This window comes from Bombina bombina, chromosome 1 (genome assembly GCF_027579735.1).
Source record: "Bombina bombina isolate aBomBom1 chromosome 1, aBomBom1.pri, whole genome shotgun sequence".
NCBI classification, from domain to species: domain Eukaryota; kingdom Metazoa; phylum Chordata; class Amphibia; order Anura; family Bombinatoridae; genus Bombina; species Bombina bombina.
In genome coordinates this window covers 1,014,895,925-1,014,913,998 of record NC_069499.1, presented here as the reverse complement: position 1 = coordinate 1,014,913,998, position 18,074 = coordinate 1,014,895,925, and the positions used below count along the sequence as shown (strand labels likewise).

Sequence of the window (18,074 nt, the reverse complement as noted above, 5' to 3'; positions counted from 1 at the left end):
GTTGAGTTAGTATAAAGAAATATTATTGTGATAAATGGGGTAACGAAGTTCCTCCAATTGAAACAAGGTAGTTCCTCATGTTCTATTTATATAATCAATACAATTTGAGCAATGACCAAGACCAAGGTGAAATATGTGACTTGACAATATTTGGTACATTAAATGTGTAAGATTTGAGAGGTATTTTTCCCCTCTTGTGTAACCAGAGCACTGTATATACTCTCTGAGCTCTACATGGAATCCATTAAAGGGTACATTTATGGTCAGTATATCAGTTAACCAGGGTTTAAGTATAGAATAGTAAATATAAAGTGGGCTTAGGCTATTGACATAGATACAAATAAGGAAATGGATGAACAATTAATGCCTTAGTGTCATCAGGATAATTATGTTACGCAGCCAAATGATATTGGGTCAAACAGAGTTTCATTATAAGGTCTAGCACAAAGCAGTTAACACACAATGGGCACGGTTTATCCAATGGGGCTTGGGGAGTCAGGACACAAAAGGTGTTATGTAATGATAAGGTATAATAGAAGCCAGAAATTGACATCAATTATTAATACAAATAGTGGAATGCATATATCTTTGACTTTTAGAAAATTTGTGAAAAATTGTCTGGGTTGGGTTCTTAGTTAGAGTCTCTACAAATTACCTGCCTTGCTCAAGACTCAGCCAAAGTAAATGGATCCTACTTAAATAATAAGTCATAGGTTGTTGAACTAGTAGCCAATTATGTCCCCCAGTATATCCAAAGATAGAGCATGGAACTGATCCTAAAGTAGTCAAATCTAAGGTTAAAATAAATATATTGACCGAGCAAAGTGAAATTTAAAGTGAATACTCAGCTAACAAAAAGAAAGCGTGTTAAGGCTGTGATGTAGGGAATTTAGCCAGACCTATGAGAGTGTTTAGTAGTAAGATTTTTTTATATAGAAAACAAAACAGCAATAAAACTAATTAAATACAGGCGAACACTGATATCTCACTGCTTGAGAACATGTTCTTATAGACACAGAACCTGTAACCTAATAAGCAAAATGTATGTGAAAAGGAGATTAAATGCAAAAACATGACCGTTAATCTGAGTTAAATTTGTCCGCAGTATAAGGAATAACATTGCTTAGTGCACAGAACCGGTTTTCCACATAGATGAGTACCAGTAGTTGAAGAAGGTGACCGGCTCAGTTAGATCAATGTTACTTAACCGATGCCCGAAGGGGAAAACTAAAGTGCGCTCTTGCCGACCCCTGCAGTTGTTGCATAGGCACCATGTGCATGGAAAATCCTTCACAACATCCTTTCAGTATGCAAAGTGGGATATAGGCACTGGCAATCTTAGCAAGTAGCGCTGCAAGCCAAGAAGGTCAGAAGCTAACACACCCGCCGCACAGTGATCATGCCGGTCCCCATGCCTAATGTAGGGCAGATATTGCAATCTGAAAAATGTCCCTGCAGTCTTTACGAGTCTAGAGGTATGGTAGGCAACCTTCTCCTCAACACTTGTTGCAAGGTCCACATCTGGGTTAGGGGTTTCTGAAGGTATATCAATGGCAGACTCTGACAGGCATGAGCAGGGGGGTATTTCTCTAGTCAGTAATATCGATGTTACCTCTCTCATCACTAAGGGACCCGGATCAGTGGAGCCGTTATCCGTTTCCCGTGAGTACGATGTACTATTTAGAGCAAGGCCATGTGGATTGGAGATAGATTTCTGCGATCGGAGAGGTTGCTCTGTTAGCTTCAATATTGCGCTTATCTCCGTGCAGGAAGAAAGGAGTTGATCTAGTCTAGGCAATAATATGTCCCTTATTTCAGCTAGAATATAGTTATCCTTACATGGATCTTTAGTGCTTGGTATATCCATTGTAGAATGTCAGGAGGTAGCGCCATTTAACTTGTAGAACTATATACAACGTGGCAGCAGGAGACGCGCCACAATGCCAGAAGGCTTTGACAATTTTAAATTGCTTCTCGGCAGCCAAGGGATGTTTTGCCTTGATCCAGGAGGGTTCCCGGGCACAGATATTGCCAAGGGATAGTAGGATGGTGAGATATATAGTCACTTTCTCCTGCAAGCTGTGCTGAGCTTCAGGAATCAGTGGCCATCTTAAAACGCAGATCACCGGAAGTCTCAAAACCATTTTTTTTCTTTCAAAAATAGCAATAGTTACATTGGAACACTGATATGTCATGAATCCATGAATAACCCTTCACATTTTATATATTTTTAAAAAGAAAACAACCTAAGGTATTAAACTTTGGGTATATTGACTCTCTTCATGCAATAATTTTACCACCAATCTATGCCAAAGTTTGAAAGAAAAAAAAATAGTGGTGATTTTTTGACAAAATAGCAACTTAAGAATACATTTACTGAGAATGTTAAGGGTTACTGCCAATTACCACCCAAATAGGTGTTCAGCAGCATCTCCTGAGTACAGTGATACCACCCATGTATAGGGATGTTGGGTTCTCTGGGGGCTTTATTTTTAGGGGGGCGCATTCCAGTTTTTCAACTTTTTAATTTTCACATCTGTCATCGTGCACCCATGTACTATTTGGGTAATTTCTGAAGCCGGCCAATGTAATTTACCCCATCAAACCATATATTTTTGAAAAGTAGACACCCTAGGGTATTTAAAATGCAGGTATTTTAACACTTTCCATGCACTAATTCAACCACCAGTCTTTCTCAAACTTTTGGGTAGTCATTATTTTGTGTTATTTTTCACACACGTTGTACTTTAGGCATGGATTCTTAGCTCCTGTTATGCAAAAAAACACCTCAATATGTGTTCAACATCTCCTGAGTACAGTGATAAAAGGGGGCTAAAAGGCCTTATTTTTAGGTGGCACATTCCAGTTTTCCAACTCGGAAATTTCACATATGTCATCATGCACCCATGTCCTATTTGGGTCATTCTGAAGCCGGACAATGTAATTTACCCCCATCAAACCAACAATTTTTGAAAAGTAGACACCCTAGGGTATTTGAAATGCTGGTATTTTAACACTTTCCATGCACTAATTCAACCACCAGTCTTTGTCAAACTTTTGGTTAGTCATTATTTTGTTTCATTTTTCACACACATTGTACTTAAGGCATGGATTCTCAGTTCCTGTTGTGTTACTGCCAAAGAACACCCCAATATTTGTTTAGCAAGATCTCCTGAGTACAGACTTCTGACATGTGTTTGATTTTTTTAAATTTAACATATCTTCTTTTGGGGGGGCTTTTTTTACATACCCCAATTCATTTGCTTGTCATGAATGTGCATATATTTCAGAAGTTGATGTCCCAAGGTATTGTATATGGGGTGTTTTGATGCAACTGTTTTAGCCAAAAAATTGGAGAAAGTGTGTGGTTGTATTTTTCATTTTTACACATACATTGCTTTTTGGCTATGATTTAGGAGAGCCTGTTGTAAGTTATTGCAAAAAAAACCACTGCATGTTGTTTTCTGCAAGACCTCCTGAGTACACCTATGCCCCCATGCATAGGTTTGCCAGGATTTTGGGAAGGTTCTGTTACAATTTTATGACTTGTAAATTTAGTTAAGTGAGTGTATTTCTTCTGATAGGCCTATCTTTAGTTTTGGGCCTATTGCATACCCCATTTTTATTTATTGCCATGAAAGTGTATATTTCACTCCAGGTTGTTTTCTGCAAGATCACCTATGCCCCCATGCATAGGTTTGCCAGGATTTGGGGAAGGTTCTGTTACAATTTTATGAGTTATAATTTTAGTTATTAAAAGTGAGAGTATTTCTTAGGCCTATTTTTAGTTTGGGGCCTATCACATACCCCAGTTTTATTTATTTATATGGTGTCCCTTCTCTGTCCCCTCTTAGTACAGACTCTGCATTTTTTTTTTGTAGTTTCTGCTTTGCGGCAGTAGGGGGGATTTTAAAAATAAAATGGATAGCCCCAACTCTGCTCTCTCCCATCACCGCCCGGGAAGCAGGTGCATCTTTGTACAAAATCCCCGAAATGATCTGGAGCTGATACTGTAAAAAAGTCTGTTTCATTCTGGGGTTTGCTTTTTTGAAAAGCATTGTGGGTGGCATTCTGCATTAAGTAAATTGCAACCTTTTTGTAACAGGCCCTTGTTCTCCGCATAATTAGATAGGGCTGGAGCAGCTGATCTGCCCCACCCATTTGACGGTTATAAGCCTTGATGCACACTGGCTTCCTTATGATCTCAGCTCTGCCACGTACAGAGACCTCCACCGTCCTCTCTCTGTGGATGGTGGTAAGAAGGTATACATCCTTCTTGTCTCTGTACTTAAGTGCCAACAGCTCTTATTGGCGCAAAGCTGAGGTCTCCCCCCTTCATAGCCATGTGCGTGCAAGTTGTCCTGGGAAACCTGCGCAGTTCTTTTTAATTGTACCGCAAGCTACTGTATCAAAGCAATACAGTAGCTTGAACAAAAGGACACTTGTATAATAATTATCTAAGTACAAGTGATACCCTTTGTTCATTAGGGGTAATATCAGGTCCCAGACAATCTTGCCAGTGGTTTCCATATGTTCTGGGCAACCTGGAGGGTCAAGGTGGCTATCCTTTCCCTCATACACCCGGAAGGCCTGAGTAATACCCAGTCTCGTTCTCACAGAGCTTATGCACCTTTATCCCATACCTGGAGTGCTTGGAAGGAATATACTGCTTGATTCCCAGCCTTCCCTTATACTCCATCAGGGATTCATCCATGCATATATTCCTTCCAGGTGTATAAGCCTCTGCAAACCTGGCAACAAAGTGGGTAATCAGGGGGCGGATTTTATACAGCCTGTCAAATTGGGGATGCTCTATGGGAGGCACAGACTGTTGTCGCTGAAGTGCATGAAACGTAGAATCATTTCATACCTCTTCCTCGACATACTCTGGGAGAAAATGGGGGTAGAGCAGATGGGGCTACTGCTCCAGTAGGAGCGAATGGAGGGTTTCTTTATGATGCCTATCAGCATAGTCAATGCCCAGAATTTTTTAAATTCTGGCACATTAATGGAGGCCCATTGCTGCTTTGCCAAATATGTTTCAGGCTTTGCAGCACGGAACTGATGGGTATATAAATTAAATTAGTTTGGGCGACAATGTTCCCCAATACATCATCGCCCAGAAACACCTCCATAAATTGTTGGGGGCTAAATCCTGCAACATCCATATTGATACCAGGATTTGCTGTGAAGGGTGGGATATCTGGCCTCTGGAGGTGAGGCGTTACCCACTCTTCAGCGGCAATGGCAGCAACACGCCTCCTGGCAGGGGGGCTAGCAGCCACAGATACAGCATTATCAGTTGAGACTGCATCTAATGATGTATCTGAGCATATGGCAAAGTCAAAATTGGGGTCTGAGTCAGACATAGAGGCATCTGACTCTGATGCAAGGATGGCATATGCCTCCTCAGCACTGTATATTCTCTGTGACATTTTATTTGTCACAGAAAAAAAAAGTTACTAAAAAAAAATCCACACAATTTAAATTTAAATTAACTAAATGGCTCTGAAAAGAGCCTTTGGGTCTCTCAAAAAAAATACTAAAAAAAAAATGAACCCCTAAAAAAAATGCTCAGACAGCAAAAAAGTACTGCTATGCTACTGCCAGTGATTTATACCTTTTGGGTCTCACAATTTTTAACAAATATATGAAATAAATCTCTCTCTCTTCTCTCTTGAGGAGAGAGATTCACACTGGTCAGATTCAATATTTACAAATATTGACATGATCAGACAAATGGGATATTTTATTATCATTTTTTTTTTTTTATTGTGGCAAGCTCAGATTGGATGACCCTAGTCTGCCCCTATGATGAGACGGGGTAGGGACACCCCCAGAAGCCCCACGATGCACTGGGCATCGCCATCTTTGATGCCTCATAGGGGTGGGGGAGGGGGGCTATATGGCTTATTTTATATCAAGTTTTTATTTTTTTTATTACTAGCGAAGTGCCTCGACCCACCGAGGCACTCAACACACAAGCAGAGCATCGGAAGCCTGTCCGATCGCTTCCGATGCTCTGCTAGACTGCCGGGCTCCACGTGGAGTGAAACCATAAGTGATCACTCGTGGGGGAGTCATCAATCCGGGTGCCGACAGTTGGGAACAGTATTGCAGGATGCCTCAATATTGAGGCATCGCTGCAATACTGTTAGAGCGCCTGGAAGCGATCTCGATCACTTCCAGCTCTCAAATTAGCTGACGACGTACGTCCTTGGTCGTATAACCTTTTTTTTTTTTTTTTAGGACGTACCCTATACGTCGTCGGTCCTTAAGGGGTTAAAAGGATATGGAACCCAAAATTTCTCTTTTATGATTCAGATACAGAATACAATTTTTCAACAACTTTTCAATTTACTTCTATTTTCCAATTTGCTTCACTCTCTTCTTATCAATTGTTGAATGAGCAGAAATGCACTACTAAGAGCTAGCTGAACAAAATTAAGTGATCTAATAACAAGAGACATGTGTAAAGCCTCCAATCAGCAGCTAGTTCCCAACAGTCCACTGCTGATCCTGAGGCTACCTAGGTATGCTTTTCAACAAAGGATACAACAAAAACAAAACAGAGAATAGAAGTAAATGGGAAAGTTGTTTTAAATTATATGCTTTATCTGAATCATGAAGTTTTTTATTTTGACTTTACTGTCCCTTTTAAACATTTTTAAAAACAAATTATTAACTTGTTTGCTGCAGTTGCTTTTAAATACCTAGACTCCACCAATCCGGACTTGAATGTGCAGAGTACATGGCTAGTCAAGGTCATAGTGTTAGTATACAATGCATTGTTTTGCCGTTGTTATCTGCTAAAGCCAGTTAGGGTAATACATGTAGCAGAGTTATCCTTGAGAAGGCTGCAGTGTGAATTTCCAGTTCTGAGAGCTGAAAAAGTAGCAAAATAAATAGTGAAAGTACTACACAGAACTAAACATTTGATATTAAAATCTCAAGGTATTTACTGTCCCTTTAACAACCATATCAAGCAGTAGAGCAAGGAGAGACCTTATAAACATAGATCATATGGTAAATATTACTTGGCAAAGGGGAAATCATTTTGCACAGTATATGTCATTCTTTAAATTCTAGGTTGGTACTACAATGGACAGCAATGCATAATCCTATTAAACAGCAAGTTTATATTTAGTACAGAGTACTTTTTTTCCTTGTAATAATAAATACAAAAAATTCCTTTAAATACTAATGGCAGTGGCAGCGTAATGGCTGAATTCTGTTTGAATTTTCTTCCAGTGTGCTGATGTTAGATGAAGCTCATGAGCGGACCCTTTACACAGATATTGCTATTGGCCTGCTCAAAAAGGTGAGTCCCCCCCCCCCCTGAAAAATGTGTCTTCTTTAGTGTATTTCTTTCTCATAACTGTAAACCTGAGTTCCATAGTAAATTTACTGTTTAATGGGTGCACCACCCAACTGATTTTACTCACCACCTGACTAAAATTGTAACCAATATTAAGCTAAAATGAGCTAATATTAATGTTTTCAATGTCTGTTGCACAAATTTTCATTAAATCAATTTATGTTAAAATGATGCAATTAATGTGTGCTTTGAATAGCTTAAGTAACATCTATAAATAACATAAAATGTTATAATATACACTGCTCCCACCTGGCTACTTCATAATGCTTCCTAGCAAGCAACATTTTCTGTGGAGAACACTGTGAAACCAGTATTGTAGTGCGATTCAAAACACAAATGGCAAAATGTATCATTCTGTAAACGGATAGGATTCACACGTCCATCATGATTGTAGTTCGCATATGTTCCCCATATTTATCATTGCACGAGCAATACCCCCACCCCCCACCCTCGTGCAACCAAGTAGGGCTTCTCAATCACCCTGGTCTAATTAATCTGGGGGGATTTTCATCTGACAAATCCAAGTTGGCGAGAGGGTTTTTATGAAGCAGCAGTTTAAACCGCTGCTTCATAAATTGCAGTTGCAGGCTCAAATGAACGAGCCTATAACCGATGAATGATAAATCTTGCCCAAAGTTTACTAATAGCAACGATTGTAGTATTTCATGGAATAAACAGATTTGCATGTTATCTCTCCTCCTGAATTAAAGCTGCAAGTGAATATCATTTGACTGTAATCACTTGTCCTCCTCGGATGCATGTGATTACCTGTGTCACTGTATAACAGAATATTTTGCAACCCATCTTGAACAATGTCTTTTATGCCCCATTACACCCAGGAGCTGCTATTTTAATTGTGATTATCTGCATTGTTCACTTTCTTCCTTCCCATGCAGAACACAGAGGGGCATGAAACTGTTTTGGAAATTGGAAAATCTCAGTTTTGTTATTGGTAGGGGATTTTCATCAAAATGGCAATCACTTGTCTATTTTACTTTCTAGGGTGATATATTCTCCAAAAGGTCCCTTATTCCTTAAAACTCATACAAAAAAAATTATATTCTTAGATTTGAAATGATGGGTTTCATTCCTCTGTAAGTATTGAGTGACTGCCGTTTCTATTGAAAGGACCTGTTTACTTAGTAATTTTACTGTGCTTTGGGCTACAAAAGAGACCCTGCCACCCCCATCCAAGCACCAAACCACATATATATCACATGGCTGAAAGAGCAGACAACTGAAGATTGCTACTTACTCACAGTTACATAGTTTTCAGACTAAGATATTACAAATATATATCATAAGAATTGGACTTTTAGTAAAAATCAGATGTTCCAGAACCCAAGGAGTCTTGCAGAACATTATACCCACCAAACCTTAAAATGATCTCTATTTTGCGATCTGACTGGTCTTCTTTTCTACCCTTCCCTAGTCACTGAGTGTACTTAATGTAACCTTTGCTGACCCCTTGTGCTTCAGAAGTTTTCTTTTAAAATAAAAGTGAATTCCTTCTATCAGATGTGGGTGCACTCCCATATATACAGTAAACAGGACACTTGGTGGTGTGTGGTTTTGATTTCAAGCAATTAGCTTTATTTTAGTTGGGAGACCCTTTCTCTAGCTGCTAATGGGTGGAGTATATTTAAATTGGATGAGGCTATTAATTTATTATTTCTTTATTTAAATATGTTTCTATGTTCGCATTAAACCTCTGGTCTGGCCAAACCTTTTTATTGTTTGTTTAAAAAATACCTAAATGTTTCTTGAAGCATACTAGACTGCTTGAATTAAATAGCTTGGCAATCTAGACACTCGTTTCCTTTCACCCATCAACCCTTTGCATTTCTCACCTTCTCTTATAGGTTCAGAAAAAGCGAGGGGATCTACGACTGATTGTGGCCTCTGCAACACTAGATGCGGAGGTAAGTTTGTGAACATTTCAATTTATGTTTTGCTTTTATGCAGGTTGTGATTATTTATTTTATTAAATGCAAACTGTAGTCATAGAAAACCATATATATTCAGTTTTTTCCCCTTATGACTGCGCACGACCTGTGACAGTGTAAAGTTGCAGCAAATTACACATAACAGACCAACGTTGTTGTTGTTCATCAACAAAAAATATGAAGCTGACCAAACACTAAAATATGCTGCCTTACAAGTATTTTGGTTGGCCTTGATTACCATTTAACCCCTAACCTTAAAGGGACTGTCTACACCATAAATTGTATTGTTTAAAAATATAGATAATCCCTTTATTACCTATTCCCCTGTTTTGCATAACCAACAGTTATAGTAATGCACCTTTTACCTTGTATCTAAGCCTCTGTAGACCCCTTATTTCAGTTCTTTTGACAGACTTACATTTTAGCCAATCAGTGCTTACTCCTAGGTAACTCCACGGGCGTGAGCACAATGTTATCTATATGGCATAAATTAACTAACGCCCTCTAGTTGTGAAAAATGTCAAAATGCATTCAGAGAAGAGGCAGCGTTCAAGCGTTCAATTAGCATATGAGCCTATCTAGATTTAGCTTTCAACTAAGACTACCAAGAGAACAAAGCAAAATTGATGATAAAAGTAAATTGGAAAGTTGTTTAAAATGACATGCCCTATCTGAATCATGAAAGTTTATATTTGACGTCCCTTTTAAAGGGACGATAAACTTATTTTATTTTTTTATTTTGTTATTTTAGATAGAGGATGTCATTTTAAACAACTTTATCTAATTTGCTTTGTTCTTTGTTATCCTTTATTGAAAAACATTCCTAGGTAGGCTCAGGAGCAGCAATGCACTATTGGGAGCTATACTATATGCTAACATATATCTGTGTGTGTCTGTCTCATCTGATGTGTTCAGATAGATCACAGTAGTGCATTGCTGCTCCTTCCAAAAGGGACATGAAAAAAATGAAGCAAATTTGATAATCGTGAAAGAAAAAGTTGGGGTTTCATGTCCCTTTAACCTTAATATCTATATTGGTGTATATTGGTTTCACTCAACATTCCTCCCATTTGCAGCTGGCAGTCACATTCTGTAACAGTGGTTTAGCTAGCAATCATTCCTTATTACAGTACATCATGTCATACAAACAAATTAATAAGCAGTTTTCTTATTAAAAGTAGAGACATTGGTATCAGAAGGTTTTGTAAACTTTTCTGATTTATTACAAATGAGGGAAAAGGTTGTCTTGCTTTCTTGTTTCCATTATTTTTACTCGTCTTACATAAAGCTTTAATAACAATGTGAGTAAATGCATTACAATATCTTAAAGGGACATGAAACCCACATTTTTTCTTTAACGATTTAGAACGAGCATGCAATTTTAAACAAATTTCTCTTGTAAGGTGTATCCAGTCCACGGATCATCCATTACTTGTGGGATATTCTCCTTCCCAACAGGAAGTTGCAAGAGGATCACCCACAGCAGAGCTGCTATATAGCTCCTCCTCTAACTGCCATATCCAGTCATTCTCTTGCAACTCTCAACAAGCATGGAGGTAGTAAGAGAGAAGTGGTGTAACGTAGTTGTCTTTTTTCTTCAATCAAAAGTTTATTATTTTTAAATGGTACCGGAGTTGTAATATTTTGTCCCAGGCAGAAAATAGAAGAAGAATCTGCCTCTGATTTCTATGATCTTAGCAGGTTGTAAATAAGATCCATTGCTGTTCTCACACATGACTGAAGAGAGAGGTAACTTCAGCGGGGGAATGGCGTGCAGGTTATCCTGCTATGAGGTATGTGCAGTTAAATTTTTTTCTAGAAGATGTGAATGCTAGAAAATGCTGCTGATACCAGATTTATGTAAGGTAAGCCTGAATACAGTGATTTAATAGCGACTGGTATCATGCTTACTTTCTGAGGTAATACTCTTATAGATTTGCAATATAAAACGTTTGCTGGCATGTTTAAACGTTTTTATATATACTTTGGTGATAAAACTTTATTGGGGCCTAGTTTTTTTCCACATGGCTGGCTTAAATTTGCCTAGAAACAGTTTCCTGAGGCTTTCCACTGTGTTACTATGAGTGGGAGGGGCCTAATTTAGCGCTTTTTTGCGCAGTACCTTTTACAGACTGAGACATCCAGCTTCCTCCAGGAGTCCCCTGAATGCTATAGGACCTCTCTCAAGGGCTCTTAGGCTTTCTAAAATCGTTTGTTGGGGAAGGTAGGCCCATAGCAAGGCTGTGGCAGTTTGGTGTGACTGTTAAAAAACGTGTCTCGTTTTTTTGATCCGTTTTTTGAAATAAGGGGTTAATCATCCATTTGCAAGTGGGTGCAATGCTCTGTTAGCTTATTATACACACTGTAAAAATTTCGTTTGATTTACTGCTTTTTTTCACTGTTTTTCAAATTCTGACAAAATTTGTTTCTCTTAAAGGCACAGTACCGTTTTTATTTTTTGCTTGTTAACTTGATTTAAAGTGTTTTCCAAGCTTGCTGGTCTCATTGCTAGTCTGTTTAAACATTTCTGACATAGAGGAAACTCCTTGTTCATTATGTTTAGAAGCCATGGTGGAACCCCCTCTTAGAATGTGTACCAAATGTACTGATTTCACTTTAAGTAATAAAGATCATATTCTGTCTTTAAAAAATTTATCACCAGAGGACTCTGACGAGGGGGAAGTTATGCCGACTAACTCGCCCCTCGTGTCAGACCCTTTGACTCCCGCTCAAGGGACTCACGCTCTAATGGCGCCAAGTACATCTAGTGCGCCCATAGCGTTTACTTTACAAGACATGGCGACGGTCATGGATAATACCCTGTCAGCGGTATTATCCAGACTACCTGGGTTTAGAGGAAAGCGAGACAGCTCTGGAGTTAGAAGAAATACACAGCATACTGCCGCTTTAAGAGCTATGTCTGATACTCCCTCACAATATACAGAAGCTGAGGAAGGAGAGCTTCTTTCTGTGGGTGATGTTTCTGACTCAGGGAAAAAGATTCAACCTGATTCTGATATGTCTAAATTTAAATTTAAGCTTGAACACCTCCGCGTGTTGCTCAGGGAGGTTTTAGCTGCTCTGAATGACTGTGATACAATTGCAGTGCCAGAAAAATTGTGTAGATTGGACAAATACTATGCAGTGCCGGTGTGAACTGATGTTTTTCCAATACCTAAAGGTTTACAGAAATTATTACTAAGGAATGGGATAGACCAGGTGTGCCGTTCTCTCCCCCTCCTATTTTTAAGAAAATGTTTCCAATAGATGCCACCACACGGGACTTATGGCAGACAGTCCCTAAGGTGGAGGGAGCAGTTTCTACCCTAGCTAAGCGTACTACTATCCCTGTCAAGGACAGTTGTGCTTTCTCAGATCCAATGGATAAAAAGTTAGAGGGTTACCTTAAAAAAATGTTTATTCAACAAGGTTTTATTCTACAGCCCCTTGCATGCATTGCCCCAGTCACTGCTGCTGCGGCTTTCTGGTTTGAGTCTCTGGAAGAGGCTTTGCAGGTAGAGACCCCATTGGATGACATACTTGACAAGCTTAGAGCACTTAAGCTAGCCAATTCTTTTGTTTCTGATGCCATTGTTCATTTGACTAAACTAACGGCTAAGAATTCTGGTTTTGCTATTCAAGCGCGCAGGGCGCTATGGCTTAAATCATGGTCAGCTGACGTTACTTCAAAGTCTAAGCTGCTTAACATTCCCTTCAAGGGGCAAACCCTATTCGGGCCTGGTTTGAAGGAGATAATTTCTGATATCACTGGAGGAAAAGGTCATGCCCTTCCTCAGGATAGGTCCAAATCAAGGGCCAAACAGACTAATTTTCGTGCCTTTTGAAACTTCAAGGCGAGTACGGCATCAACTTCCTCTAATGCAAAACAAGAGGGAACTTTTGCCCAGTCCAAGTCGGTCTGGAGACCTAACCAGACCTGGAACAAAGGTAAACAGGCCAAAAAGCCTGCTGCTGCCCCTAAGTCAGCATGAAGTATCAGCCCCCTAGTAGGGGGCAGACATTCGCTCTTCGCCCAGGCTTGGGCAAGAGATGTCCAGGATCCCTGGGCGTTGGAAATTGTATCCCAGGGATATCTTCTGGACATCAAAGCTTCTCCTCCAAAAGGGAGATTTCACCTTTCACAATTATCTGCAAACCAGATAAATAGAGAGGCATTCTTACACTGTGTTCAAGACCTCCTAGTTATGGGAGTGATCCATCCTGTTCCACAGGAGGAACAAGGACAGGGATTTTACTCGAATCTGTTTGTGGTTCCCAAAAAGAGGGAACCTTCAGACCAATTTTAGATCTCAAGGTTTTAAACAAATTCCTCAGAGTTCCATCATTCAAGATGGAGACTATTCGTACCATCCTACCTATGATCCAGGAGGGTCAATACATGACTACAGTGGATTTAAAGGATGCTTATCTTCACATTCCTATACACAAAGATCATCATCGGTTTCTCAGGTTTGCCTTCCTGAACAGACATTACCAGTTTGTAGCTCTTCCCTTTGGGTTAGCTACAGCCCCAAGAATCTTTACAAAGGTTCTGGGGTCACTTCTGGCGGTCCTAAGACCGCGGGGCATAGCAGTGGCCCCTTATTTAGATGACATTCTGATACAGGCGTCAAATTTCCAAATTGCCAAGTCTCATACGGACATAGTTCTGGCATTTCTGAGGTCGCATGGGTGGAAGGTGAACGAGGAAAAGAGTTCTCTATCCCCTCTCACAAGAGTCTCCTTTCTGGGAACTCTAATAGATTCTGTAGAAATGAGGATTTACCTGACAGAGTCCAGGTTATCAAAACTTCTAAATTCCTGCCGTGTTCTTTATTCCACTTCTCGCCCTTCGGTGGCTCAGTGTATTGAAGTAATCGGCTTAATGGTAGCGGCAATGGACATAGTGCCGTTTGCACGTCTACATCTCAGACCGCTGCAACTATGCATTCTCAGTCAGTGGAATGGGGATTACACAGATTTGTCCCCTCTACTAAATCTGGATCAAGAGACCAAGGATTCTCTTCTCTGGTGGCTATCTCGGGTCCATCTGTCCAAGGGAATGACCTTTCGCAGGCCAGATTGGACAATTGTAACGACAGATGCCAGCCTTCTAGGCTGGGGGGCAGTCTGAAACTCTCTGAAGGCTCAGGGATCGTGGACTCAGGAGGAGACACTCCTTCCAATAAACATTCTGGAACTGAGAGCGATATTCAATGCTCTTCAGGCTTGGCCTCAGCTAGCGACAATGAGGTTCATCAGATTTTAGTCGGACAACATCACGACTGTGGCTTACATCAACCATCAAGGGGGAACAAGGAGTTCCCTAGCGATGTTAGAAGTCTCAAAGATAATTCGCTGGGCAGAGATTCACTCTTGCCACCTATCAGCTATCCATATCCCAGGTGTAGAGAACTGGAAGGCGGATTTTCTAAGTCGACAGACTTTTCATCCGGGGGAGTGGGAACTCCATCCGGAGGTGTTTGCACAATTGATTCATCGTTGGGGCAAACCAGAACTGGATCTCATGGCGTCTCGCCAGAACGACAAGCTTCCTTGTTACGGATCCAGGTCCAGGGACCCCAAGGCAACGCTGATAGATGCTCTAGCAGCGCCTTGGTCCTTTAACCTGGCTTATGTGTTTTCACCGTTTCCTCTGCTCCCTCGTTTGATTGCCAAAATCAAGCAGGTGAGAGCATCAGTGATCTTGATAGCGCCTGCGTGGCCACGCAGGACTTGGTATGCAGATCTGGTGGACATGTCATCCTTTCCACCATGGACTCTGCCGCTGAGACAGGACCTTCTACTTCAAGGTCCTTTCAACCATCCAAATCTAATTTCTCTGAGACTGACTGCCTGGAGATTGAACGCTTGATTTTTATCAAAGCGTGGTTTCTCTGAGTCAGTCATTGATACCTTAATTCACGAAAGCCTGTCACCAGGAAAATCTATCATAAGATATGGCGTAAATATCTTTATTGGTGTGAATCCAAGGGCTACTCATGGAGTAAGGTCAGGATTCCCAGGATATTATCTTTTCTCCAAGAAGGATTGGAGAAAGGATTGTCAGCTAGTTCTTTAAAGGGACAGATTTCTGCGCTGTCTATTCTTTTGCACAAGCGTCTGGCGGAAGTTCCAGACGTTCAGGCATTTTGTCAGGCTTTAGTTAGAATCAAGCCTGTGTTTAGACCTGTTGCTCCACCTTGGAGCTTAAATTTGGTTCTTAAAGTTCTTCAGGGGTTTCCGTTTGAACTTCTTCATTCCATAGATATCAAACTTTTATCTTGGAAAGTTCTTTTTTTTGGTAGCTATTTCCTCGGCTCATTGAGTTTCCGAGTTATCTGCCTTACAATGTGATTCTCCTTATCTGATCTTCCATGCAGATAAGGTAGTTATGCGTACCAAACCTGGGTTTTTACCTAAGGTGGTATCTAATAAGAATATCAATCAGGAGATTGTTGTTCCATCATTGTGTCCTAATCCTTCTTCAAAGCAGGAACGTCTATTACACAATCTTGACGTGGTTCGTGGTTTAAAGTATTATTTACAAACTACTAAAGATTTTCGTCAAATATCTGCTTTGTTTGTTGTCTACTCTGGACAGAGGAGAGGCCAAAAGGCTTCGGTAACCTCTCTTTCGTTTTGGCTAAGAAGTATAATCCGCTTAGTTTATGAGACTGCTGGCCAGCAGCCTCCTGAAAGGATTACAGCTCATTCTACTAGAGCTGTGGCTTTCACATGGACCTTTAAAAATGAGGCTTCTGTTGAACAGATTTGCAAGGCGGCGACTTGGTCTTCGCTTCATACCTTTTCAAAATTCTATAAATTTGATACTTTTGCTTCTTCGGAGGTTATTTTTGGGAGAAAGGTTTTACAGGCAGTGGTACCTTCCGTTTAAGTACCTGCCTTGTCCCTCCCTTCATCCGTGTACTTTAGCTTTGGTATTGGTATCCCACAAGTAATGGATGATCCGTGGACTGGATACACCTTACAAGAGAAAACATAATTTATGCTTACCTGATAAATTTATTTCTCTTGTGGTGTATCCAGTCCACGGCCCGCCCTGTCATTTTAAGGCAGGTATTTTTTAATTTTAAACTACAGTCACCACTGCACCCTATGGTTTCTCCTTTCTCTGCTTGTCTTCGGTCGAATGACTGGATATGGCAGTTAGGGGAGGAGCTATATAGCAGCTCTGCTGTGGGTGATCCTCTTGCAACTTCCTGTTTGGAAGGAGAATATCCCACAAGTAATGGATGATCCGTGGACTGGATACACCACAAGAGAAATAAATTTATCAGGTAAGCATAAATTATGTTTTCTAATTTACTTCTATTATCTAATTTGCTTCATTCTCTTGTTATCTCTTGCTGATTGGTGGATGCACATAGATGCCTCTTGTGATTAGGTCCCCTATGTGCATTACTATTTCTTAAAAAAGAATATCTGAAGAATGAAGCAAATTAGATAATAAGTATGATAAGTAAACTGGAATGTTGTTTAAAATTGTATTTTCTATCTGAATCATGAAAGAAAATGTTTGGTTTTAATGTCCCTTTAATACACTATTGTTGCCTATATATACATGTTTAATCCCCACAAAGGGGTAAAAAAAAACATAGTGAAAGCCAGCCCCCAGAAACGGCAATGGATTATGGGACTGGAACTGAACATGGCAGCTAAGCCAATCCAGAAGTGGCATATGGGTGCAGCCACCAATCACTGTTCATGTTTAGCTCAGGCTCTGTGATGTCTATGCAAATATCGGCTAGCAATAGGGCCTTTAGGCTTAGAGTATTATCCTATTTCAGATTTATGTCTCTTTAATAATTGACTCTGCATCCATATGTACCAGGGCTTTTGTTCCCTGGTGAGTCTGACCATGGGTTATCTATTCTAATATTTTACTTCTTTTATTTTTAGTTGTTGTTGTAATCTGTGAATATTCTCTTTTTACAACACCTGACAGAAATTCAAGGCTTTCTTTAATCAAAATGACACAGCCGACCCCAGCAGAGACACTTGTGCTATCCTGACTGTGGAAGGAAGAACCTTTCCTGTTGATATATTCTATACTCAGAGGTCTGTTATTGAAGAACATGGCTTTATATATGGGTTCAATTTTATTTTCATTTTTTGGTTTTGTCCATTTACACCTTTAATTGTTCCCTTCTCTACTTCTTTGTTGTTCTTTTCTTTATGCCTTTCTATGCTTCCTATGTCACAGCCCAGTCCCAGATTACTTAAAGTCCACAGTGCAGACTGTGATGAAGATTCATCAGAGTGACATGGAGGGAGACATTCTCGCTTTCCTAACAGGCCAGGTAAGTGGATTGATCCAGATCCTGGAAAATCATAAACGCATCACAAGCCGAGTGCTCAGTCTGGTCGAATTCATTTTCCTATCTCAACATACCTTTTCAAATATAATAATTTCTTTATATCTCATTTATTTATATGCTAATGCCAGTTTGTACTCCCCTATTTGTACTACAGGAGGAGGTTGAGAGTGTTGTATCCATGTTGGTGGAGCAAGCACGTGTTCTGTCTCGCTCAGGCATGAAGAAGCACATGCGTATTCTCCCTATGTACGCAGGGCTCCCAGCATCTGAACAGATGAAGGTGTTTGAGAGGGTTTCCCATAACATCAGGAAGGTAAGTGCTGAACCTCTATGTGGTCGAGAATAGTGCTGACTTTGTGTGTTAGGCTGGTGACCTTTTTTATATATTTTGAGAACTCCTTCAACTTA

General features: G+C 40.1%; 1 protein-coding gene across 1 annotated transcript in view; it reads left to right on the top strand.

The window, feature by feature from the left end:
• DHX35 (DEAH-box helicase 35) overlaps positions 1-18,074 on the top strand; it is a 254,621-nt gene that overhangs the window by 21,445 nt on the left and 215,102 nt on the right. Inside the window, exons 7-11 of the mRNA XM_053714905.1 lie at positions 7,252-7,321; positions 9,241-9,300; positions 17,294-17,406; positions 17,552-17,648; positions 17,821-17,979. Coding sequence (XP_053570880.1) covers positions 7,252-7,321; positions 9,241-9,300; positions 17,294-17,406; positions 17,552-17,648; positions 17,821-17,979 — 499 coding nt within the window. The remainder of the gene's footprint in view (positions 1-7,251; positions 7,322-9,240; positions 9,301-17,293; positions 17,407-17,551; positions 17,649-17,820; positions 17,980-18,074) is intronic.